This window comes from Ornithorhynchus anatinus, chromosome 16, assembly GCF_004115215.2.
Source record: "Ornithorhynchus anatinus isolate Pmale09 chromosome 16, mOrnAna1.pri.v4, whole genome shotgun sequence".
NCBI classification, from domain to species: domain Eukaryota; kingdom Metazoa; phylum Chordata; class Mammalia; order Monotremata; family Ornithorhynchidae; genus Ornithorhynchus; species Ornithorhynchus anatinus.
The window spans coordinates 15,642,103-15,668,548 of record NC_041743.1 but is presented as its reverse complement, the minus strand read 5'-3'; the positions used below and the strand labels follow the sequence as shown (position 1 = coordinate 15,668,548).

General features: G+C 52.0%; 1 protein-coding gene across 4 annotated transcripts; it reads right to left on the bottom strand.

Moving 5' to 3' along the window:
- Positions 1–844: 844 nt before the first annotated feature.
- Positions 845–26,437, bottom strand: RO60 (Ro60, Y RNA binding protein). Of its 4 annotated transcripts, none has more exons than XM_029081520.1 (10): positions 26,421–26,437; positions 19,583–20,185; positions 14,944–15,164; positions 13,184–13,330; positions 12,272–12,409; positions 10,430–10,546; positions 9,155–9,268; positions 8,561–8,707; positions 7,436–7,514; positions 845–1,098 (listed from the first exon to the last, which is right to left on the bottom strand). In XM_029081520.1, the coding sequence occupies exons 2-10, from the start codon at positions 20,163–20,165 to the stop codon at positions 851–853; spliced, it is 1,794 nt and encodes a 597-aa protein (XP_028937353.1). In that variant the 5' UTR covers positions 20,166–20,185; positions 26,421–26,437; the 3' UTR covers positions 845–850. The 4 variants fall into 4 exon arrangements, with proteins under 4 accessions (XP_028937353.1, XP_007667191.1, XP_001516992.1 ...); XM_007669001.3 differs by lacking the exon at positions 26,421–26,437 and adding an exon at positions 23,835–23,853; XM_001516942.4 differs by lacking the exon at positions 26,421–26,437 and adding an exon at positions 23,835–23,852 and having other exon boundaries at positions 950–1,098; positions 7,337–7,514.
- Between the last annotated feature and the right edge of the window lie 9 nt (positions 26,438–26,446).

Here is a 26,446-nt window from a genome sequence, read left to right as displayed (position 1 = left end):
TTCTCTGCCCACCCCGATCTGAGCTTAGGGTCTTGAACGAACAGGGCTCCGGGGAACAATCTACACCCTTTCCTAGAAAAATCAAGATAGCGCCGACTCTCAGTTGTTCTCCCTAGTTCGCCTGACCTCTGTCCTCAAAGCCACGACATCCCCGGGACTAGACGCGGCACGGCCCAGCGCATAGAGCACGGGCCCGGGAGTCAGAAGGACCCGGGTTCTAATCCCGGTTCCGCCGCTTGTCTCGGTGACCTCCGTGCTTCAGTGCCCTCATCTGCAAAGTGGGGATTACGGCCGTGAGCCCCTCGTGGCGCGGGGACCGCGGCCGACCTGATTAGCTTGTATCTAACCCAGTGTTTGGACCTCGAGGCAACAGTTCACCTCTGTTTTCATCCAAAGGGGGAGGAATCAGTATTGTATCATTAGGATTTCCCCCGAGGGTCATCCTCAAGGCCTTTGCTCCCACGCGCCCCAACGGAGGAAAGGAGGAACCTCCATCTTGCAGAGGAGGGGAGTGAGGCCCAGAGACGTCAAGTGACGTACCCCAGGTCACAGGGCATCCAGGCGGCGGGGAGCTGCGACGAGAAGGAGCGTCCTCCGTCTCCCAGGTCCGGGTTCTTTCCACGAAGCCGCGCTAAGGGACTGATTGGTGGCCACTCCTCCGCCTCCCGCGATGGCCGGGGTTGGGGAGGCCGGGGGGTGGGGGGTGGGGCGCTAGCCACAGAGGGGGGAGTCCCCCGAGTCCCCTCTCACCCGCCCCCCCGGGCAACACACACGCCAGGGTCCGGCCTGGGCTCGGAGCTCCTTCTAACGAAGCCTTCAGGTTGGAGGGTGACGTTGCCATCCGCCCGTTTTAAGCGCTTAGTACAGTGCTCCGTTTATTTGCCCGGCCGACTTTGGTAACCTGAGGTTCTGGGTTATCTGGAAGGAAATTTCCCCTAATTAGTCGGAGAGCAGTAACTCTACCCTTCCCGATCGCCAAAGCAAAGTTGTGCCCATTAGGGTTCTTCATTAGACGATCTCGCCGTTCGCAACTTTTACGAAGGAGTTCGGGGGTCTCACGAGAAACGACGACCCTACAGCCTCGGATCTGCTCAGCATCTGCAGTTTTAAATAAAACAAAACAACAGGCTCGTATGCATAGTTTATTTAGCACTCACACCAAGTTCTACGGCGATGATGCAACTGACCGGCATTATTCATTAGTGCTCTTAAAAGCCCGAAACCGGAGAATACTTTAGTGTTAATGTACACGCGAGGCGGGGATAGGGCTGAAGAGGAGGACCTATACAGTATCTCGGAGAAATGGGGAGGAATGAAACCAGTTGATTACAGCAGCACGTAGGCCCGTTCAAAAACCAGCCCGGACGATGGCATTAAAAGAATGCTTTTCACCACGAAGATCCAAAAGGTATACGAAAGGCATTCATCTGTCATCAAAAGAGAACGGGCTCGGAAAGGATTCCTACCCCGTTCAGGACCTGAACGCGTTTTCCCAAATATTTTAGGTACACAAAAAGATAGGATGCATTTTAAAGTACATCCTAAACCTGCTCATTTTAATTCATTTTAAAATTTTATACAGTTGAAAACCATTTAGGCAGCTTTAACTTTTATACAAACAATCAAAATGCTGGCCTGGATTTATCTTTCTTTTTTTTTTTTTTTTTTTGCTGCTTACTGGATACAGAGCACACCTTTTTATTAGTCATAGAGATTGTTATTTTTACCCAAACGCTGCCCGAGTCCCCTTACGAAAAATGATACAGCCTTGAAGACTGATGGGTTATTTTCCGTTCGCTTGAACAGAGTACACGCTACTCACGAATCATCCAATAAGCCTAGAAGTACCTGCTTCTAAATGACCAATTTGGGGAAAAAAAAAAAAAAAATACAAACACCCAAAACTGCCTCTAACAGTAGAAGACCTCAACCATCAGCTGTTTGTTACACTTGAAAGAAAATGTGCCAAAAACCCGTGTGCTCAAGAGTGTGCAGTGGAGTTTCTTAGACCGTATTGATTTTTTTCCACTCTACAAAACTGGAAAACATCATATGGTTTAACTATCAAACAGCACGGCACTATCACTTAAGGCAGTATTAACCAGCAGACTGATCGGAAGTACCCTGTACGCCCGTTTGGAGCGAGTGCCTAGATCCTGGAATTAAATTCCCATTTTAAGGCGGTCACGGGGCCCGGTTACATTTATTTTCTATGTTTAAGGCTCTTTGTTCCAAGAACTTTTTCAAAACGAGTGAATTTTCTTCTAGGTGAAGTGTAACCGGAGCACAAGAGTGTCTTGTTAAAGACATCCGAGATGAGTTTTTACACAATTCACATCCATTCTCAGTTGTGGAGGGCAGGGTTATCTGGACTTTTCTTCCTACTGCACCCTCCGATGATCACCCGTGCTACTTCGTAGAGAAGGAAAAGGTAGAAGGGACTTTTACGAGGACCGAGAAAGCAAGCCAAGGGAGGAAAACGACATATTTTAGCTACAAGTGCAGCACTTCATTCAACACTCGCAAATCGTTAGGTGTTAGTTAGGGTCCCCTTTACCAGTGAAATTTCATGTCGGACTGCCCCACTGACGGGGCCGTTGGGTTTCTGCAAATTGCTTCCTCTGTGCTACCCAAGGAGACCTGATTTACACCTTCGTCCATCGTTTAGAACAATAAGAGTCACGGTCCCCTCCAACTTTACCCGGTTGGAAAAAAGAAACAAACCAACAAAAGCCAACAGCTGGACACTGCGGTTAATCGACCTTTCGCTCGATTACGAATCGGCGTCTGCTAGCGTCTACCAGAGAAGGAGTCATCCTGAAGTTAAAAGTTGAAAGATCGCACTTGGGGCGTAGACAAAATGAAACGCCGCCGAAGCGGCAGAGCGCCTGGCCGACCGGTGAGCGTGCAACAGATAGCGTGACGATTCTGAGCTGCTGAGCGCTTGGGAATGGATGGTACAATCCAATCGGTAGAGACGGTCCCTATCCACGAGGAGCTTCCAGTCTACGCTGACGCCCACGTTCGTGTCCAAAGCCTCCTGCTGAGAATGAAGAGACACGTACCCCAGCTACAGATAAGACCATTCTGTAAAACCTGCCGTTTTGAAAACCCCTCTACAGCACGTACACCGTGTACCGCGATTTCCGGGACAGACGTACGAAGCCGATCCCCTCTTACGCCATAATTCCAACAGCGGAGGCTGACACGCTGTCCGTCGCTTTCCATCTCTGAACTGCAGAGTACGGATAGGTGAGAAACGCCTGACAGTCGTCTCCCGCCCCAAATCTGTTTCTGTATCCTTTTGCGACACTTTCCCTAGCGAACAAATTTAATCCATCAGTTGTTTTTGAGAACTTAGGTATTACGAATCCGTCTATGAGATCTCTTTATAAAAGCAATCTCCCCCAGGCTTCCTGCGGTATTTTACAGAGCAAGGGGACATACGCTACCGTGGTATTGACACAGACCATGGCGGTGTGCTTTTTAAATAACACCAGGATACAGTGATTCAGAAAGAGATTGGTTTATAAAGTTCATTCCAGCACAGAGGTCAGAGACAAACGTCGTTTAAGTTCACGACCAAGGCAGTCTTCCCGTGACTGAAAGCCACCTCATTCCTACCTGTCACCTCCCCATCACCAGAATTTATCGAAAGGACTATTCTAAATGCTTGGAAGAGAGCAACTGAAGAGAACAGGATCCCTGCTCACATGGAATCGAGTTCACACCCGACGGAGAACTAAAAAATTAAAACGTTTTTTGCAGCGTGCAATCTCTAGAGAATCTGAAAAATCATCCCCACGAAAATCAAAATCATACAGACCGATCCTACATTCAGCTGATTTTCCTCTCAGAACTCTATCAGTTTATACACCTCTGAAAAAAGACAGGGCTTCCCTCTAGAGAGGGCGAGGAACAAAATAGGAAGGAAAATACAGAGAAAAAGAAAGGGAGATGGATATCCTCTTACCCTAACTTCGATCGTTGGAAATATCTTTCCTTATTTGCAGTTTCAAGGTTATCAAAAACCCGCATTACCGGATTTCCTTTTCTCGGGAAGGGAGTGACCACACAGCTCAAAATTAGTCTGTCCTGAATTTTTTTAAACTAAGGATTTTATCCCATCAACTAGAAATTAAAATAATGTACAAATGATTAAAAGTCACTTTTTAGGTCATGCAGAAGCTCGTGTTTTCAATTTTAAAGAGCTATTACTGGACAAATACCTCCATCAACGGACCTTTCTCCTCGTTTCTTGCACTTCCTTTTCCTGTTCAAACGTAAGTACACATTTCTGGTAATGTTTCCCCTAGTAGGACCCAACTTTTGTTTCTAAACTTCATCTCTGAGGTCTTTTTGATTCCTTGAAACGGGGGACTTGGCGAACATCACCTTCCCAATTCTCGTTTTACTGTCAACGAGCAATTCCCTGGCATCCCTCGTATACGGGATGACAGGATAACCGACCTTCAGCATTTTCTATCCCAGATCCTGGAAAGTGGTTGTCCTAAACTAGCAAGTGGAGCTTTTTTTTTTTTTTTTTAAAAAAAGTTATGCGGTAGATGAATCTACGCGTCTCAAAGTACTTCACTATCCAGATACTGTTTCATCGATTCGGATTATCATCATCAATGGTAATGACCGAACGCCGTGTGCAGAGCACTCTACTACGCGCTTGGGAGAGTACGACAGAATTAGCAGACGCAATGCCTGCCCGTGACGAGCTTAAGTATTTGCTATAAATATGCCTTATTTCAGATGCAGTGACTGAGGTAACGAGAGATGGGAAGGGGGTGCCTCGGGACACGAAGAAAGGGGTGAAGTCAAAGCCTGAGTTTTGCCCCCCTATTTAGTGTTTAGCCACTAAACCTACGTTTCTGCCTCACTGATATGGCCTGGAATCCCCACTTAACGCTCAGCCAGTATTTCATGCGCCGTATCAATACTCGATACACCGTTAATCTGTACCACCAAAAACCGTTATATTCCAACTGGTTAACTCGTCACGCAGTTATAGACCTAGATTTTTCACCCTCAGCCGGTGCCCCACGAGCTGCCTTGGTTAAATTTTCAGCTCAAACACTAGCGACTTTGCAGTTAGGACTTTGAAAAGTAACGACCGTGAGCTGCTTTCTACTTGTCGACATCACAGATGCAGTAAAACCCCAAAGTCGCCCCGGGGGTAGCAGTCGGGGAGACAGGTAGAGCTCCTCAACTGGGGTCACAGAGTCTCCATGGTGGCGACGAGGTGGGGAGAGGCCAGTGCTGGGGGTGGGGAAAAATAGCCCCTCGTCCACACACCCACGCTTCCGCCCCGTGGGCAAGTGGGAAAACCAAATTCCCAGGTAGATGCCGGGCTGGACCGATACCTGCCCAAACGGACTTGGATCCGAGGGCTAGAGTGGTCTCGCTGAGTTTCGGTATTTATTTCCACTGCAAAAAATTTGCCTCGGCTGCTCTGTGTAGCAGACTCAGACGTGATCTCCAGAGAAGCGAATCTCCTTGTGGACGAAAACCGTCCTCTCGTCCTATTTAAACCGTACTGCTTTTACCGGTTCAGTTTTTTTTTGTTTTTTTTTTTTTTACCCCGAGAGGGTGCTGAACCCCCTCAGTGACTCCAGAGATAGGTACCGCCCGGCACCGAATGACGCGACCCATTTCTCTGAAGCGAAAGGTCTGGCGAGATTCTGTAATTTTAAGTTTCCAGAGAAACCTCGTTTCGGCTCGCAAGAGTCCCACCGAGGAAGGAAGCGACGCCTTCGCCCGCCCAAACGCGTCTAGCGCAGAAGTAATCAGTAGTATTTACTTATTTTGCTTTTCACACAGTGTAAAAAAGGGTTGAGCTCCCATCCTTAATTAAAACTCGACAACCTAGAACGATGCTTATAAAATGCAATTTAAATGTGAGCTGCTCTCAGAGAATATCGACCAACAAGTAGCCAGAATGTCTTAGACATTCAAGCGGGAACTTCTCTCACGACCAAGAATCGAGCTTCCTCTTACCGAAGGATTACATTTGCGTTTGTAAAATACTCCCCTTAAGTGTACTCGGCAGAAAATTTAACATTCGTACACGAAAAAGGACCCAGTTCCCTGAAGTTTGTTTGTTGGTTTTTTTTTTGGTCAGTGATATTACAATTCTTAAACAAGATATGTACAATATAGGCTGTTGCAGCTCCCGTAGAAAAGCTATTTAAAGTTTTCTTGCAGACCTACATTCCCCTGTAACCTCGTACCCCGTTATCGGATCCAAGTGTCTTCTGACGCAGCTCGTGGGATCACGGAACGTGGCGGGCCGGAGGACAGAAGGCTAACGTATGACACGGTAAGCTACGGTAGTGGAAACTTTTGAAACGTTTAATTAGCCCAGAGCCGAACGTTTAACCGCTACCGAAAACAAGTTCGGATGAAGGTTCTGCCCTATTTAGGCCCATGGCCGCGCCAGATACCGTTCACTTGCAAGTGCTCTGTATCATTTTCAAAGAGAAAAATCGGAATATTTTTGAAGGAAAGATGCCGCCGAGTACCTTCAGGAGTACTACACGCGTGTCAACGTTGCTGGTAGCGTTACACTTAGAGAAATAGGCCTCAGAGTCATCTCCCCCCTAAAGAAAGAAAAACACACCTGTTTTTCTGCTTCAGAAACCTGCAGTTGACTCTAATTAGGAACACCGACCGGACAAGGGCCGATAAACAGCTCTGGATAAGCGCTCTTTTTTTAGGCAATCCAAAAATGTTAAATTTCTAATCCTAGAAGACCCTAAATGGGCATTATTTCAGGGCGGAGAAACCCTAACCACTTAATGTTCTTCCTTGGTTTTTCTCCCCTTAGATAATTTTTATATTCCCTCACAGTTGCATGGTCTAGTGCACTCTAGAAACTGAAGAATGGAAGGGTCCTCTTCAGATGCCAAGGTGTCCACATGTTTTCCCTTAAACGCCTCTTGGCAAGTCTGTCAGGAAACTGACGGGATGCCAAACTTTTGAACGCCTTTGCTTTTGGCCGGCGTGGCAGAGTCAACCACGACCATCGTTCTCCAAAGCAAAACGTCTGACCAGATGTTGTCAGAGAGCACGTTCTCTCTCACCTAAAGCGGGTTGCCCTGTTTCGTGTAATCCATTTCCCCACTAGCTGGTTCAGCCCCCATCCTAAATAAAGCGTTCGTAGCTGGACGCAGAGCACGGCGAAAAGTTCTTCGGGTTCGCCTTATTTTCCCTTTCAAAAAAAGGGAGATTTTCAGATCCGTGCATAATACGCTATCATCGTCATTTCTGTCCCGCTTAGCTGAGGAGGAGGCCTTTCTAGCCAAGTCCGCCGCTGGCCGGGGGGTACCTCGGGAGATGTTAGTGCGCGAGGGTTAAATCACGTCTAAGGTGAAGTTTCGAATGACATCCAGGGCTCCCGTATCGAAGCCGCACATATCCAACATGCCTCTGTCATCGGGGTCTGCGATGGTGAAGCCATTCGAAGTCATCCCGCAGACGATCAGTTTAGCGGGGATATCCATTTTCTAAAGAGAGAAGGAATTAATATTACTACTAGTTTCTATCAATATATTCGTTATTGATACACGAAAACGTGAAGCATTTTAAAAACCACAGCTTCGCCAAAGCATCTCACTCACACGACGGTTACAAATGAGCTTCTCAGAAATCTTTACTTCAGCCAAGGCATTTTTACCAGATCTGGAAATCAACCCCTTCCTTTCGACCCGCCTGCTCGTTGGTTTCGTTGTAACGAACCCACTGGGAACGAACAGATTCCTTTTTCCGGTAAAACCAGATTTTCTACCGAGAAACCTCTTCTCTCAAATAGAAACGGATCCGCTAGAGTCAATCTGGGGCAGACGCATTTAGCAGAATATTTATTCTATTGAGACCACGGAATCAACTGACTCTTCTCTAGATGGAAATCAATCAGTCGGTGGCATTTCTTGAGTGCTTACTACGTGCCCAGCACAGAACTGAGCACTTGGGAGACTACAACGGAATCAGCGGTCACGTTCGCCGCCCGTCACGAGCTTTCGGCTTGGAGGAGCCTGAATGATTCGAATGCTTGCCCACTTCTGCAACGTACACCCTTCCGATTTAATTTGTCAAATCTCAGCATCTAGTAATTGTAGTACCAGGATCTGCACACGCTAAGTGCCCAACAAATCTGATCGACTGATTATCCCGCCCAAGGCCAGGAAACAATTCTGAAAGCGTTTAAGTTGACATCTCAACTGTGATTTTTTTTATTATTAAGCCTTAGAGTGGATTTTCTAACGGGCGGCGCGGCAAGCTCACTGGGTTCAAAATTCAGGAATTTTGCTTAGGCTACTACATTCGCTCAGCTTGAGAACTTTCCCCTTTTCGGCAGAGAACTGAATTTGAATCTACCCCAGTGCTTCGAACGGCGCTTGGCACACAGTAAACGAGAACCGTAATTATTATTATTATTACTAGTATACTTGCCTCAGTTACCCACACTGTGCAAAACTCACACACATTTGCGGTACAGTGCCGGATTCTTTTTCTTTTTAAAGGACAAAAACCAAAAATTTAACCGATATACCTTCCTGTAGTCCCTCAGCGCAGAAGCAGGATGAATATTTCCAGCAAAGGTCTCGTTATCGGTGAACACAATGAAGACGTCGGCGGCTGTGTTGGTCTTCTGGGCCCAAACCATTGGCAGAGAACAATCGGTGTCTCCCATCGGAATCTACACGCGGGGAACGGAGTGGAGAGAAAAAACGGAGACGACAGTTTAAAGGTCCTGAGGAGGATAAATAGATCCCGGGGGCTAATCCCGGCTCCAGTGCTTGTTTGCGGCGTGACCTCGGACGAGCCGCTTAAGCTCCCTGGGCCTCAGGTCCCTCTCCTGTACGACGGGATCGAGACCGTGAGCCCCACGTGGGCCGAGGGACTGCGTCCAACCCGATTTGCTTGCATCCAGTACAGTGCCTGGCACGCAGTAAGCGCTTAAATATCATCATCACCATTAGCATTATGACGACAAGTACATTTTGCGTCAACTCTTGGTCGCCGCAGGAGGACGAACTAAAGAGAGGCCAGGAAGCAGGTGGGGGAAAACGGGCAGCCCTCCCCCCCGGGACCTTCCTTCCCGCTGCTGGAACCGGCAGCGGTACGAGCAGACAGGCGGCCGTACTTCCTCCATAGCCATCAACACTTGACGCAGTGTCATGTCCGCCGTCACCGGGCACGGGACCATCTCGTCCGAAAAAGCGACCACGTGAGAACCTTTCTCTGTCCGGGTGACGACCTGCAGGACGGGATGGAAACAGTCATCGGGATACACCGAGGCATTCGGATGGCGCAAAGCTACACCGTTAAGACGCCTCAGTCTCGGGAGAAGAACCTCCACCTGTTCCTTTACGATTTCTAAGTTCCCTGTGGGCAGGGAACGAGGGGCAGGAAGCGAGTCCGCCATCTCGGGCGGACCGTGCTCTCCGAAGCCCTCAGCACGGTGCTCTCCCCGCACTAAGCGCTCGACGAATACCGATGATGCCAATGATGACCCTTTCGGGCGTTTAAGATCGAGACGGTAATCAATCCATGTATTTATTGAACACTCAATGCGTGCAAAGCACTGTACTAAGTGCTTGGGAGAGTACGGGTGAGAGTACGACTAAGAAGCAATGTGACCGGACAGACTACACAGAGCGGACAGAGCTCGTGCCTGGGAGTCAGAGGGACCTGGGTTCTAATCCCAGCTCTACCACATGTCTGCTCCGTGACCTTGGGCAAACCTCGTTTCTCTGGGCCTCAGTTACCTCTTCTGTAAAATGGGGATGAAGAATGTGAGTCCCATATGGGGCACGGTCTGCGTCCAAGGGGATTAACCTGTAGCTACCTCAGTGCTTAGAACAGTGCGGGGCACACAGTAAGCGCTTAACGAGTACCAAAATTATTATTCCAGTACCAGAGAATTAGCAGACAGCACAACAAATTATCTCATGGAATAGCAACATGCTAAAAAAAAAAAAAAAATTAACTTTGCCTCTCTCTTGTCTTTCATTTTGAGAGTGACTATCTCAAAGTTTCCGTTTTGCTGGCCTTGAAGAGTTTCCTACTCCTTAACCCATTTTCTCTTAAAATGAAACAATCTTGGTTGAACTTGATTCTTATTCCCGGGACCACTGCCTTTCAAGAGGCCTATTCAAACTCGAGAGGAAAGAGAAACGGGGTCATCTTGCACCGTTTTAGGACTGATCGTCTCAAGTGTCCGGGTTCTGGAATTCTTTTTCAAATGTCAAACAAACGGCACAAGTAAAAATTTGACCAAAGGGGTGAAAAAAAAGAATAACTCCCAGTGTTTTCCAAATTGGGAAAAAGTGAAAATTCTACCTGCTTGAAAAAAAGTAAATACTCTGTAATAAATGCCTTAAAGATAGGGAACATTCACATCATCCAGGGTTCTTACCATGCACATAGCTGCTGCAACTGTACTAGCATTCAGTACACTCCCCAAAACCCTCTGGTTCATGGAAGCACTGACGTCAATGGCAAGCAAGAAACGCTTTCCCGTCGGCTCAACGGTCTAAAGGGAGAGAAAAATGGAGAAATTAAAAACAAATATCCAAAGAGGGTTACGTATCGTAGGATGAGATGGCTCTGAAGGTTTACGAGAACAATCCGAAAGAACACAAAGCTAACCACTATAAAATGGATTTTTAATTGTAAAGATTTTGCATCTTTCACTTTAAGCCTTTTTCTCACAAGAGAGAGAGGCAGGATTATTTGAACTCTCCAGTACAATCCACCATACGGGAAAGTAACAAATCTCGGTAGATTTTTTTTTTTTTTTTAAAAGGCTTTTCTGAACACAGAAACCGGCCTCCTCACCTTGGAGTTACAGTGACTCTGACCACCGTAATTATAATTATGGTATTTGTGAAGTGCTTACTAGGTGCCAGACACTGGACTGATTCAGGCATAAATTCAAGGTTGAATTCTTCTAAGCTAATGGCAGCGGTAGCCTGGTACAGGAACCAAGAAATCCAAAGCGTCGAACGGACCCTACAGCATCTTGTCCCGCATTTTCCAAAGCACGCCGGGGGCTCTGGAATTCTGCAGCCTCGTCATCTTTAATTTCATTCATTCAGTCCGACTAACCGAGCGCTGACTGGGTGCAGGGCCTTGTACTAAGCACTCGGGAAGAGTTCAATATAACGATAGACACCTGCCCTGCCCACAACCGGCTTACGGTCTCACCTCACATCAACCGGTGCACTTTCAAGGTTGGAAAACGTGTCAGGGGGACGTGGGTAAAAACCAAAGACGGAAGCTCGTCCTCTAGACCGTCAGCTCGTGGTGGGCAGGGAATGTGTCTGTTTATCGTTTGTACCGAACTCTCCCAAGTGCCTAGTACCGTGCTCTGCCCACAGTAAGAGCTCAATAAATAGGACTGAACTGAAACTGAAGAGTTACTCCGTCTCTACTATTTGGATCCTCACTTGCGGCGGGAGTGGTGAGTTCTTATTTTTTTACCAGACGATACCAGTCCGGGACAGACCACGTGAATCTTACGGTTTCAACTGTAAATTACAGCCCAGAACAGGGTCCCAGTTGCAATTACTCTGCAAGGTATGTCTTTTCCCCTCCCTATAAAATGATGGTGACACTTTCACCTTCTAGTTCACAGGACCGTTACGAGGGCATATGAAATAAGAGCTACGGTGGGTGTACAGCTCCACTGCTAGGTCTCGAAGAGTTTGGAGGAAATAGTAATAAGACTCATGGTACTTGTTAAGCGCTTACTATGTGCCGAGCACCGTTCTAAGCGCTGGGGTAGATACCAGGTCATCAGGTTGTCCCACGTGGGGCTCACGTTCTTCAGCCCCATTTTACAGATGAGGGAACCGAGGCCCAGAGAAGTAAAGTCACCTGTCCGAAGTCACACAGCTGACAAAGGGCAGAGCCAGGATGACCATGACCTCCGACTCCCAAGGAATTGCAAACAAAATCTGGATGGATCGTCGTGGGCAGGCAATGTGTCTATTATTATATTGTACTCTCTCAAGGGCTTGCTGCAGTGCTTTGCACACCGTAAGCGCTCCAACCCAACTGAATGAATGAATGAATGAATGAATGAATTTTAGAATTTAGCTGGAGATCATGAAAGAGACCCAGGCTGGGGTGACCCAGCAGGGATTCACTTTTTCTTTGGATAATTTGACATTTTTCTTGGAGCAGTCCAACCCCAGAGGCTCCCGCCCCTTTGTAATCCGGCTCTGCTGGCATTCAAAAGAAATCAAACCCTTACCTGAAAAGTCTTATAAAATGCAGCATCAAGAGCTTCTAAAATATCTTTATCCGGTTGCCACTTCAGCTTTCCTCGGATCCCGTGCCCTGTCTTGTAAGTTTCTAACGCCACCAATACATGGAATGGATGGATCCGAGCCTTCAAATGGGATTGAAAAAGAAATTTAAAATGTTATAGGATGAATTATCCATTTAACATTAACGACGGTCTCCCCTTCCCGAACGTAAGCTCGCTGTGGGCAGGGTACGCACCTGCCAACTCTTTTGCGCTGCACTCTCCCGAACGTTCGGCACAGTGCTCTGCACGTACTAAGTGCCCAACAAATACCATCGATGATGGTTTCAAATTTTAAATTTCTTACACCCCCCCCCCCCCACCTCCCACACACAAAATGACATAAAGCACAAATGAAATAGCAGGGCCTAGTGAGAAGAGCACAGGCCTGGGAGTCAGAAGGACCTGGGTTCTATTCCCGGCTCCGCCATTTGTCTGCTCTGTGACCACGGGAAAGTCACTGAACTTCTCGGTGCCTCAGCTGCCTCATCTGAAAAATGGCGATTAGCACTGTGTGCCCCATACGGGACAGTGACTCTGTCCAACCTGATTACCTTCTATCTACCCCAGGGCCGAGTATAGTGCTTAGCACACAGTAAGTTCTTAAACACCATTAAAAATAAAATAAACACCATTGATGGATTGCATCCACATTATAAATTAAGGAACTGATTATAATAAAGAGAAAAAGTCCATTTGAACGACGCATTCGAATTTCAAAAGATACTTCGATATTGTGTAAGCGATCCACCCCACGGAACACCAGCTGCTTCCCTCTTAACTGTACTGACTCCAAAAAAAATGCACGATACATTTTCAAAGCAGCAGCCTAAGGACAAAATCAGCAGACACACGTACCTTCTTCAATAGCTTTTCATTGCACAACCTCTCACAGACTAACGAGACTTCGGAATTTCCCGGCTCGAGGACTGAATTGGCAGTCATCTTCCCCAGATTCCTCAGTAACGCAGTAAGGGGCATCTCTTGAAGCAAAGCCTTCCATACCTGTGCAACAGAAGTGGACACCAAAAAAACAGTGTCAGATGTCCAAATTATCCATTGCCATCTGGTGTAGGTGAGAGAGAGAGAGAGAAAAGAGAGAAAGAATATGGTATTGGGACACTGGATCCCGGGTTTCCGGGGGGAGGCAAGAAATCTGCGGGTCCGACCAGAAACAGATCTGCTTGGTCCAGTGGAGAGGGCACGGGCCTGGGAGTGGGAGGACATGGGCTCTGATCTCAGCTCTGTCGACTGCTTGCTGTGTGACCTCGGGCAAGTCACTTCACTCCTCTCTGCTTCAGCTTTCTCCACCGTAAAATGGAGATGAAAAACCCGTTCTCCCTAGTGCTTAGACTGTGAGCCCCACGAGGGACGGGGACTGTGTCCGACCTAATTAACCTGGCGCTTAGAACAGTGCTTGCATATAGTGAGTGCTTTAATAAATACCATTAAAAAAAAAAAAAAAAAAGGATCCCTTGCAGCCGAGGCCGCTGTTGCAGCTGTCGTCGTCCCGGGGAAGGTTTGAGGGCGGGGCCCGGGGGTGGCCAGCTGCCGTGGCCGGGACGGTGGCCGGGACGGCGGACCTAAGCCCGGGTACGGCCCGGGCAGCGTGGGCAGCAACCCCGTGCCTCTCCTTCCCGCAAGGTTTGGTCGGCCAGGGAGGCTCCGTCTCGGCCTGCGGCTTCCCAGAAGCCCGCGGCCTAGCTCCGCTCCCACCCGTGGGCCATCCCCATCTGTAGCTCCGACCCACTACCTCCCATGCGTTGTCCTTCCTCCTGGCGGCCAGGGCCTCCCGGGGCCCAAGCGCTCTGCTCTGCCTCCCTGGGGCAGAAGTCGCCCTTCGGTCGCCTCGAGACTAAAAGCTCTCCGTAGGCAGGGGACGTGTCTACCAGCTCCGTTCCGAGGTGCCCTCCCCAGCGCAGAGTACGGTGCTCGGTAAATCGGACCGACGGACTGATTAGGCCTTGGCCGCTCCCACAGATGCTTCCACCGGGTCTTCTTCCGAAATGATTTCTTTCGGCCAGCTCAGGGTCACAGCCCGGGAGCCGAGACTCCGACCGGAGCTCACCGTTTAAGAGAAATCGCCCTCTACGGCGGAGAGGGAGCCGGGGAGGGGGCACAACCCACACGGGACGAGCGATCTCTCCGACCCGCTAGGACCCCGGGGCAGCACGGACGAGGAGAGGAAGGGAGGTGGTACGGAGGTGGAAAAATAAAGGGCGAAGGAGCCGGGGCTCAGAGCGGCCCCTGATTTAGGGGGCCGACTCCTTCCATTTCATCTGACCGGTTCGGTGGAGAAGGCAACGCCCAGAGATCAATTTCTGGAGCGGTCTGCCCGGACTCCAGTCGCTGAGGCTCCTACAAACTTTCAAGCTGAATTACGTCGCGGGCTTCGGAACGACCGGGGTCTCGTTTATAACTTTCAAAACCTTCAGGGGTTTAACTTTCCACACAGGCAGAGTGAATCGGATGCAGAAATGGCACTCCCCTCCCCCAGACACAGCCCGCCAAATGAACGATCTAAGGTACCGGAGTTAAAAAGCCTGCCCGTCACTGGAGTCTCTTGTTTCAAGATTCGAGTGACATTTTCCAGGTCATTACGACTGAAGGAGACTCACCTCTTTAGATTTCAAATGGTTAGTCAAAAGATGTTCCCTCACTAGCCTGTGTTCTTCTATCAGATGAATGACTTCCAGTTCATCCTTGGTGTGCTTCACTCTCTCCACAGCCTCCAGATACTGGAAGAGTTTTTCAGTCTCTGCTGAAAGGGCTTTGTCTTTGTACGTCTCCTGAACCTCCTTCCAACCCTTCGTAATGTACTTTGTCAACAGAGCGAGGCCTTGGAGGGAATATAGAGAAATCACAGAGAGCAGGTGAGACAGTTTGGGCTGGCAGGAGACTGGGCTAATGCCCTTCGATCAACCAATCGACATCTATACCCAAGAATTTACCATCTGTCCGGTTGAAAATTAACCATAAAAACTTTCTATTACGGCCGACTACGTTCATACCTACCGTTCCCTTCAAATTTGACACATTCTGCTGAGTTTTCACTGAAATTCCGAGCTAAATTAGAAAAAAGCTGCTGCCACCGCCCAGGATTCCGTAAACCGGGACTGATGGACCTGAAAAAACGAAGGTCTGATCCTGCTTTAAAAAGGAGCGAATTAATCCTGCCTTGATGCTTTGTTAGATAGGAAATCGTATTTTAATGCCCCATTATTCCAGTGCCTGGCACGTAGTAAGCGCTTAACAAATACCTTTATTATTATTATTATTATTATATTATAAATTCCTCAAGGGACAGGACTGAGTCTCGTATTTTTTCCAAGGTTGGGAGGGCGCCGTAGTCGGTGCTCTGCGCAGAGCAGACACTCAACAAACACTACCGATATTTATATCGCTGCTGCGGATGCCCGCTTACTTGTCTTGATGTCTGTCTTCCCCCTTCTAGACTGTGAATGAACGGGTTGTTGGGCGGGGATCGTCTCTGTTGTGAATTGTACTTTCCAAGCCCTTAGTACAGTGCTCCGCACGCGGTGAGTGCTAAAGAAATACGACTGAATGAACGGCGTTTTCTCTGAACGTTAACTGCGTGCAGAGTACCGGACTAATGTTTGGGAGCCTACCATCCAAGACGGTGGGAAGACACGGTCCCCGCTCCCCAGGAACTTACAGTCTAGCAGACATTACCAATGTGATTCCTGCCTTTCTTGACCAATAACCATTTCCTCAGCCCTGACCCGGTTTCAAACTAGTTTCGGTGAATAACAACAACACAAGTACTTGTTAAGCGCTTATTATGTGCTAAGCACTGTTCATGATGCAAGTTCATCACTCTGGACACAGTCCCTGTCCCGCATGGGACCCCCAGTCTTAATCCGTATTTTACAGACTTGCCGGGGGCACAAGGCAGACGTGAGGTGGAGCCGGGATCAGAACCCGGGTTCTTCTGGCGCCCGGACCACTGCCCTATCCGCAAAGCCACGCTGCTTCTCCAGGATTCTCTGCTGGGAAACACGTTCGATCTTCGCTGGGTACAGTGCTCTGCACGCAGTGAAGCGCTCAATAAATACGACCGAATGAACCAACGAAACAAAACCAATCTGAAACGCGCTTACTCCGTGCCGAGCGCTATTTTAAGTGATGGGGTAGATGCATGTCAATCAGGTTGGACCCATTCCTTGTCCCACACCGGGTGCACAGTGTTAGGTGAAGTTAAATTTGAAGGGACTAAGGTTTCAAAATTGCCACAGGTCATTACTACATAGGTACTCCCAGGAATTGGGATCTGTCACACCTCTCTAGAGAGAGACGTTAAGGTCCCCGTACACACAGATGAACACACCGGACCGACCCTAACACTTAGTGATTAATCTTACCTGCAATATTTTAAATACTTAATTAGTATTAATCTAAAACTCTGAGGATTTGCCTGAATGAGAGGATTTGGCTCCCATTCCAGCTGTAATTCATCTTTCCGTTCCCATCAGGATTTGCTGGCAAATACTGTGAGAAAGGAAGGAGGAGACCTCAGATCAGACTCTTGCGGAGCCAGTTTCCGACCGTGGCTAGAAACCACAAGGGTAATCTCAGTCAGCTCCCTTCCACTTTTCAGAAAAACCAAGGAAAGCTGAGATGCATGCAGCTGGAACGCTCATTGCGGGGGTGGACCGTGGTTTTGGATTAAACTAGTCGGTCTGTACATTATTACAAATGTTTGGGGGTTTTTCCCCATAGTAAGGATATCAGAATGTTTTAGTTTCTTGAATTTCTGTGGATTTTTTTTGGGGGGGGGGGGGAGCATTTACAATGATATATATGATGCAAACTATATCATCTAGATCTACACATATACGTGTAGATTCTTCCTTGGCATATCAGCCATCTTTGTCGGAGGCCCAAAACAAAGTACGAAAAATAGCGCATTTAATATTAAAAAGTCTTGCAGCCCAGATATTGATTGCAAAAAATCTGGGTGGAGATACACTGAAAGTTAACCTTCTCCAGCTCGACAACTGGAAAGTGTTACAGCTTTCGAAAACGTTTAGAGGATTAAGATCAGCAAACAACTTCATACGGTCTTCCATCTAGAGAACGGTTCCAGAAAAGCTCAGGGACAGAATAGGTTGGTTGTACAGTTGCCCTAAGAAGGACTAATATATAAGGATTCCCCTCTTGACTGTAGGTTTGTTGAGGGCAGGGAATGTCCGTTTACCATTACAGTGTACTCTCCCAAGCGCTCAGTACAGTTCTGTGCACACAGTAAGTGCTCCACAAATACAACTGATCAAATGAACACATAGGCGGGAGCAGGAGTTAATCCCCATTCTGCAGATGCGGCCGCTGAGGCACAGAGAAGTTAAATGGCTTGTCCACCGTCACACAGTAGATGAGTGGCGGAGCCGGGATTAGAACCCGGGTTCCTCTGACCCCCAGGCCCGGGCTCTTATCCACTCAGCCACACCGCTTCTCCGGTCGGAGGTTAGATGGTTTGAAAATACCACCATACCTCACGTGTTTTCCATACAAATTCCCATTCTATTATGTCCACTAGCAGGGTAATGCTGCGTTTTCGATACAAATTCCCATTCTATTACGTCCACTAGCAGGCGAATGCTGCAGGGCCCTGCCGGTCAGCATTTAATAGGATAAGATGGTAGTCAAATGAAAAAACACAGACTGCACGGTAAAGTACGATCGGGCCGACGCAGAGACCGGAGATTGTGGCAGCTCCGGGTCTGGACAGGCACCACACCCACTGCACGCAGTAGGCAGCGGCATGGCAGAGAGGACGGAGCACAGGCCTGGGAATCGGGGGGTCATGGGTTCTAATCCTCGCCCTGCCGCTTGTCCGCTGTGTGACCCCGGGCACGTCATTCGCTTCTCTGTGCCTCGGTTTTCTCATGGGTAAAATGGGAATGGAGACCGTGAGCCCCACGTGAGACGGGGACTGCGTCCGCCCCGATCCGCTGGCATCCACCCCAGCGCTCGGAACACTGCCCGGCACATAGTAAGTGCTTAAGAAACACCATTATTATTATTATTGTTATTATTACGCGGACACAGGAAGCGCACACAGAACAAATTCTGCCTGCTAGTGCAGAGGCATTTAGGGAGCTAAGCTACAAGTGAAACCAGAACAGACTAGAACTTGGTCACCCTGAAAGAACTAGGGAATCGAGCGTTTCACCTAGCGGGGGAGAGAGAAGAGAAGCAGGGAAACAGGAGGAACTCTTGCGTTGGCAAATTTAGACGGAGTCCCCGGTTTAACTCTTTCTGACCGCACGATCTCACCTCAGGGAACAGAGGAAACTACCCTCGGCGGAAACCAAGCGGGTGTTTAGCCACTAAACTTTCAAGAAAGGAAACAGCACGGTCTCGTGGAAGTCCTCTGATCCCGGCCTCCACCGCTCATCCGCCGCGTGACCTCGAGCCAGTCACTTTCGCTTCTCTGGGCCTCAGTGACCTCATCTGGAAAACGAAGATTGAGACTGGGGACCGCCCGTGGGACAGGGACTGGGTCAACTCCACCTGCTGTATCCAGCCCGGTGCTTAGTGCAGTGCTGGCAGACAGGGAGCGCTGAACAAACACCATAAAAACCCCCTCTAGACGACCGTAAGCTCGTTGTAGGCAGGAACAGTACCACTTGCGGTATTTATTAAACGCTTACTGTGTCAGGCACCTTACTAGCCGCTCAGGTAGATACAAGCTGATCGGTCTGGGCAGGGTCCTCGTCCCTCTTTCAGTTGAGGAAGTGGAGGCCCAGCGCGTTGAAGTGACTTGCCCAAGGTCACACGGCAGACTCCTGCACCCGTACAGCTGCGAGGGAAGGGAGCACCCGGCTCCTGCAGAAACGCCACCGCCTTCCGGGTATGGGATACGGGTACGGATCCTGGCTCCGCCACTCGTCTGCTGTGTGACCCGGATGGAGCGAGTCGCTTCACTCTCTGAGCCTCAGTGACCTCAGCTGGAAAAGGGGGATTAAGACCGTGAGGCCGGGATCGGGTCTAGTCTCTCGGGCCCTCCCAAGCGCTTAACACGGCGCTCTGCCCACGGGAAGCGCTTCGCAAACGCCCTCGGCCGACGGGACACGCCCGTCTCCAGACCGCGGCTCGTCGTGGGCGGGGGGATGCGTCCGTCGTCTCGTTACGCTGGACTCCCCCGCGTGCTCGGCACAGTGCTCCGCGCCCGGCCGGCGCCGGACAGATCCGACCCCCGGAACGGCTCCCGGGCCCTCCCCGCTGCCCCCTCACCTTCGCTGGCGGGCTTGAGGTGAGAGAGCCTCAGGAGGTCTCTGTGGGACCAGCCGTGGCGCTGCTTGTACTTGGTGACGGCCAGGGCCAGGGCCGGCCCGCTCTTGCCGCGATACCAGTCGGCCACGGCCTTCCGCAGGGCCCGGCCCCACATGCCGCACTTCATGCTGGCCCTCAGGTCTTTCTTGAACTGGACGAAGGCGAACAGGTGGGTGGGGATGCGGCAGACGGCCGGGACGGCCCGGAAGGCCGCCTGCTTGGTGGGGACGTCGGGGCACTGGGAGCAGACGGCCAGGGCGAACAGCAGCGGCTCCTGCTTGGCCGCCCGGCCCTCCTGGCTGAAGGCCTCGATCTCCTGGATGACCTGGCCCCCGCGGCCGTCTTCGATCAGGCGGGTGAGGGCCTCGGCGTTTTCCAGGCCCAGCTTCTGCTCCTTGATGTAGTACGTGCCGCCCTCCGAGCCGAAGCACAAGAAACGGTGCAGGCGGGTCATGTCCGTCACCTGCCACACGTAGCCGCCTTCGGAGTTGGCTACCTGCTTGGCGTTCAGGGGCTGCGTCTGGCCGACCGCCGCCTCCTCCATTTCCCTCTCCGGCGGGGAGCCTGTGGAGGAGAGTCACCCGTTACCACAAGCAAGACCCGGACCCGCTTACCCGTGAGGGTCTTTCCGTCGATCGGGCAATCCACGTCAACTGCTTAATAATGACAATCATGATGACGGTATTTGTTAAGCGCCCCTCTCGGGGTCGCACCTGGAGAGTTTCCAGTCCCCTACCAGTCTCGACTATGGGAGGGAGAGTCAGGCAGAGGCCTGTCCGTTCCATTCCCAGCTTGGCCGGTGGCTAGCGAGCGGCAGGCCATCTGCTACGAGTCAAAACTCTCCCGCGCCGGGCAGCGGCGGCGCGGGAGAGAGTCGAGGGCGGAGACTCGAGTTGACCGCGCGGAGGGAGGCGAGGGTCGCCCGCTTCCGGATTTTGACCAAGAAAACTCTCCGGATCCACTCCCCTCACCAATCCGCGCTTCGCTCCGCTGCCCGGATCATTTTTCTACAGAAACGTTCAGGACACATTTCCCCCCTCCTCAAGGAACTCCAGCGGCCGTCCATACGCTTCTGCAAATGGTAACGTTCAGGACACGTTTCCCCACTCCTCAGGAAACTCCAGTGGTTGCCCAGACGCTTCTGCATCAAACGAAAACTCCTCACCATTGGTTTCAAAGCAGTCGATCGCCTCACCTGGCTACTCTCCCCCTCCAAGCCAGCCCGCACACTTCGCTCCTCTAATGCCAACCTACTCACTGTGCCTCAATCCCACCTACCTGGCCGCCGACCTCCCGGCCACATCCCGCCTCTGGCCCGGAAGGCCCTCCCTCCTCAAACCTGACAATGACTCTCCCTAGCTTCGAAGCCTTTCTGAAGGGACATCTCCTCCGAGAGGCCTTCCCCGACTAAGCCCCGCTTTTCCGCTTCTCCCCGTCCCTTCTGCGTCGCCCTGACTCGCTCCCTCTGTTCTTCCCCTCCATCCCGGCCCCGCAGCGCTTCCGTCCATATCTGTCACTTATATTCACGTCCGTCTCCGCCCTTGGGACTGTAAGCTCATTCTGGGGAGGGAACGTGCCCGTTTACCGTTACGTTGTACTCTCCCAAGCACTCACTACAGCGCTCTGCACACAGTAAGCGCTCAGTAAATACGACTGAATGAATGAATAACCTGGATCTGCCACCTGCCTGCTCTGGGACCCTGGGCAAGACACTTTAGTTCCCTCTGCCTCAATTTCCCCTTGGATTCTGGCATCGACTAACCTTTCACACCAACCCATCTCTCTCTACGAATCCATTCTGCCGAGTTCTGCTAAAAACATAGTTCTGGGAGATTTTTTAGTACCAGAATCTGTTTTTGATTCAGATCTGCCAAAGGCAAACCTCTTCCTCTCCACCCACAGCCCCATCTCCCAACCGGGTACCGCGCCGGGTGGTCTCAGGTGTTAAGAGTCTGGGCCGGCCAGATCTTGGTGGTTTTGAGGAGGGGGGAAGGAGGTCTGGAAGACCCCGGGGCAGTAACCGTCGGCTAGGAAAGTGAGGTAATCGGGGAACCTGTCTACCCTCTCTGGTATACTGGACTCTCCCGAGAGTGCTCCTCATTACAGTGCTCAGGCTTGTATCTTTCACGAAGCAACAGGTTTTAAAAAAAAGACACCCCAAACAGACAACTCCAACGAGCAGAAACGTTTTAAAAAGTAATTTAAAGTTAAAAAAAAACAAAATTAATGAACCTGTGGAACATTTAGAAGAAAACAGGAGAGACAGCCTCTCTCTAGGTTTGAGGTGATACACAGTACTCAACACTGGGAGGGCTAATCACTTTTAGCTTTGATTGTGGAAACCACTTCAATTTTCCTGAGTTTCAGATTTTTTTTTAAAAAAGGTTTCTCTGAGATTTAAATTTCTCAACTTGATATAGTTCAGAGTTATGTAGGAAGCCTGTAAATGAAATCCCGGGAAGCAAAACGGAAGGCAGGGAAAGGCCGGCTTCAAGCCCCTTAACCCTCACCGGAGTTACAGGCTACTTAAAGTAATTCTAAAAAATACATTCTATCTGAGAGAGTTTCAGGAGACGAGAACTGAGAAAAAGAAAGACCACCCAAGAAACAACCTCCCTGGTTTTTATGTTGCGTGCGTGCTAAATGGCAGCTCTTGGTATTTCCAAGCCTTTCGGCCACTTTCCGGGTACCAAGGCGTTCACAGAGAGGGAGCACAGCCCGGTGGAGCGAGCACGGGCCCGGGAGTCAGAAGGGTCTGGCACTGCCACTTGTTTGACGTGTGACCTTGGCCAAGTCACTTCACTTCTCTGCGCCTCCATTTCCTCACCTGAAAATGGGGATCCATTACCTGTTCTTTCTCCTAGTTAGACCGGGAGCCCCATATGGGACTGGATCGTCTATCCCAGCGTTTAGGACGGTGCCCGGCACATAGTAAGCGCTTAACAAATATTGCAGTTATTATTACAAGCAGGCCTAGACTTTAGCCATTTTGAGTTACAGTAAACAACACAGATGGATATGTAGCGTTCCTCAGTTTCAAAGCCCTCCTCAAATCCCCCAATCCAACAATCTCTTCCCAACTCATTAGCCGTCCCTCGATTCTTATCCAGGTTTTAGCCTCCTCTTACCCTTAATTACACCACTTCCCATCCTCTAGACGTGTGACCGTCTACAGATTTGCTCCTTGTAGGTCGGTCTCCCCCCTGGCCGGAGTAAGGTCCTCGTGGGCCGGAGCTATGCCTTACGCTTCTGTGGGGCCTCCCGAGTCCTTAGAATCGCTCCCCACAGTTAGGAAGTACTCAACTATCCCGACTAGTAAATCTGCACCTGGCTCAGCTTTCCTCGTTAGCCTTCTTGATGTCTTCTTGCCCCTCCGCCACCACTGTGCCTAACGGAAACCCCTTCCACCGGCTTCAGGGCGCTCAATCCCACACCAACCCACTCTCTGAACCTCGAACTCACCCGCCGCGCGCTGCACACGGTAAGCGCTCAATAAATATGACTGAATGATAAGGAACGAATCCTTCGCTCACGTCCTCTCTCCGGTCGGGAACGCCCTCCCCTTTCCCATCTAACAGACCGTCGCTCTCCCCACCTTCGAAACTCCCCTAAAAAGCCCATCTCCTCCAAGAGATCTTCTCGGACTAAGCCCTTTACGTTCCTCTGCGACGACTGCGCACCGGGGAGGGCGGCACCCCTTAAGCTCTTCGGTACTCACCTCAGCCCCGCAGCACTTATGACCACATCCTTACGCTTTACTGTCCCCCCGTCCCCCCTCCCCCAACTCTGAAATTTATTTCAGCATCTCCCCCGGTGGACTGGAAGCTTCCCCGTGGCCAGGGTTCGCATCTATCAACTTTAACATACTGCCCTCTCCCATGAGCCTGGTCCAGGGCTCCGCGCACGGTCAGCGTTCAATAAACACCATCGGCTGACTGACCGTCACTAGTTCCGAAGGGTAGGAAGAGGTGCCTCGGGAAAACAACTTCCAAGTACAACGAGGGGAGGGGGATGGGAGGGTAGAAGCAGGCCGGGAGGGTAGAAGCAGCGTGGCCTGGTGGATTGGGCACAGGACCTGGGTTCTAGTCCCGGCTCCGCCCCTTGTCTGCCGCGTGACCTGCGGGTCGCTGGACTTCTCTGTGCCTCAGCGACCTCGTCTGCCCCACGGGGATTAAGACTGTGAGCCCCATAGAGGATACAGACTGTGACCCACCTGGTAAGCTTGTATCTACCCCGGCGCTGAGTACAGTGGCTGGCACCTGACAAACGCTATAAATAAAAAAAGAGACAGAGGAAAGAAAGGGGCTGGGTGGGAGAGGCCGGGAGTCAGCTCCCTGATCGCCAGGGGAAGTCAGCAGAGCACGACAACACGCCCATTCTCCTTCTGCTGAAGGAAAGTGGACAGACACGCTCCCGACTCGCTGTAAATGAGTATTCATCGGCGACTGACCGACCGCATCCCTCTGGACAACCGCGACGATCAAAATACCGCATCTGACCTCGCCTCAGGAAGCAGTCTGCCACGAACGCCATCGTTCCTAAGAACAACGGGACGCCGCCGTTCCCAATAACACTATCTGCAGCCCATTAATACCGTCTGTTCGCTCATTTCGTTCCCCTTGGCTCAAATTCACCTTTCAATTGGCTAGTACTCGTGCAAATATTTATTAGCGCTTTGTAGCAATTTGGAGGAGCAGCAGCTGGCGTACGTAAGCAAACCGCCCACGGGAGTGAGCTTGGCAAGGACTTTCCCATTTTTAGGTAGTACGATCTCCGAGGGCAGACGGGGCCTTCTTCTCAGTCAGTCGTATTTATTAGGCGCTTACGGGGCGCAGAGTCCCGTGCTAAGCGCTTTTCGAATTCTTCCGGTAGCACATTTAGGGCTAAAAAACCCCTATTCTGCTGTCTCGGTCGTTGGGGGTTTCTGAAGAGGATATGCGATTCTCAACACGTCGGGCGGCTCTCCCCACGACCACTTCGGCCGGGGAAACCGTGACTTCATTCCCCACCGCTGTTTCACATCGTGTGAAACCGCCTGTCGGCTCGGCGGCAAAATGCCGGCTGGACAGGTCCGGCTTCCTCTCGGTTCTACTGGGGGGGGCCGAGTCTGGGACGGAGGCTAAAACGGCCTCTCCGGTTGGCCGACTTTCCCCACCGACGGTCCGCGCGCTTCCCGGGGCCGGGAACGACGTCACCCAAGCCCGGCGGCTCGGTCGCTTCTCGTCGCTTCCGCTCCGGCCGTCTCGGAGAAGGAAACGTCCCGTCTCCGCTCCAGGAAGCGAAACGACGGCGACGGCATCCGTTAATCGCTCGCTCTGTGCCAAGCACCGTCCCGAGCGCTGGGACGGATACGAGGTCATCGGGTCGTCCCGCGTGGGGCCCACGGTCTCCATCCCCATTTTGCAGACGAGGGAACCGAGGCCCGGAGAAGTGAAGTGGCCCGCCCGGGGTCGCACCGGCCGACGAGCGGCAGGGCCGGGATCGGAACCCACGCCCTCCGACTCCCAAGCCCGGGCTCTCGCCCCTAAGCCGCGCCGCCTCCCTACCCCACGGTGAACAGTCGGCCTGGGCCGTAACCCTGGGGGCCGACGGTAGCGCGGGTGGGGGAGGGAAAAGAGGGGAGGGTGTGTGGTCCCGGACCCTGCCGGCGGTCGACGGGGACCGAGGCTGGGGGAGAAGAGCGAGCGAGCGCCCGTGAGCCGAGCTCCGTCCACGGCCCCTCCCGGCCACGAGGCGCGAGGCTCGCCGACACCCCGCCCGGGCCGGGCCCCGCGGAGGAGGGGCCGGGCGCCCGCGGTCCCGGGCCCTAGCGGCGGACGACGAGGACGAGGATAAGGGAGCAGAGTGGCCGCGAGCCGCGCTCCGTCCGCGGCCCATCCCGGGTACGAGGCCCGAGGCCCGTCCACACCCCGCCCGGGCCGGGCCCCGCGGGGAAGGGGATGGCGGCGAGGGGTGCCGGGCCCCGCCGGCGGTCGACGAGGACGAGGCTAAGAAAGAAGAGCGGCCACGAGCCGGGCTCCGTCCACGGCCCCTCCCGGGCACGAGGTGCGAGGCCGGGCCCCTTGGAGAAGGGGAGGGGGGCGTGGGGTCCTGGGCCTTGCCGGTGGTCGATGAGGAAGAGGCTGGGGAAGAAGAAGAGCGAGCCAGCGAGCCAGCCAGCCAGCCAGCCAGCCAGCGAGCCAGCCAGCGAGCCAGCCAGCCAGCCAGCGAGCCAGCCAGCCAGCGATCCAGCCAGCCAGCCAGCCAGCCAGCGAAGGGCCGTGAGCCAAACTCCGGCCTCGGCCCCTCCCGGCATCCTCCGCGCGGGGCCCACCCCGAGCACGAGGCGCGAGGCCCCCGACCCCCCCCGCCCCGGCCGGGACCCCTCGGAGGAGGGAAGGGGAGGGGAGGGGAGGGGGGCGGGGGTATAAGGTCCCGGGCCCTGCCCGTGGTCGATGAGGCCGAGGCTGGGGAAGAAGAGCGAGCGAGCGAGCGGCGAGCCAACGGCCGGGACCCAAAGGCCGGCCATGGCTCCTCCCGGCATCCTCCGCGCCGGCCCCACCGCCACCCGGGCCCGGCCCCAAGAGGGGAGCGGGGGGCGGGAACCCCTCCCTCCCTCCCTCCCTCCCTCTCTCTCTCCCATGGACCGAGCGCTTACTGCGTGCGCAGCACCGAACTGAGCGCTTGGCACGTACAGTTTAGAGGCCACCCCACGCCCCACGGTGCGATCCGTGCGTGCTGGGCCTGGGTGTGGCCGCCCGAGAGGGGCTGAGGAGAAGACGGGGCGGGGGCCATCTCGGTGCAGGCCGGGCCTACTCACCTGGCGCGGGGCGGGCGGGCGGGCGG

Coding starts and splice junctions, on each gene's coding strand:
- RO60 (XM_029081520.1), bottom strand. CDS start 20,165: ATGGAGGAGGCGGCGGTCGGCCAGACGCAGCCCCTGAACGCCAAGCAG. Junction 9,269..10,429: donor TTGCAGCAGCTATGTGCATG/GTAAGAACCCTG, acceptor CCCGTCCTGCAG/GTCGTCACCCGGACAGAGAA. Junction 1,099..7,435: donor CGCAGACCCCGATGACAGAG/GCATGTTGGATA, acceptor TTAAAACTGCAG/ATGCTGAGCAGATCCGAGGC.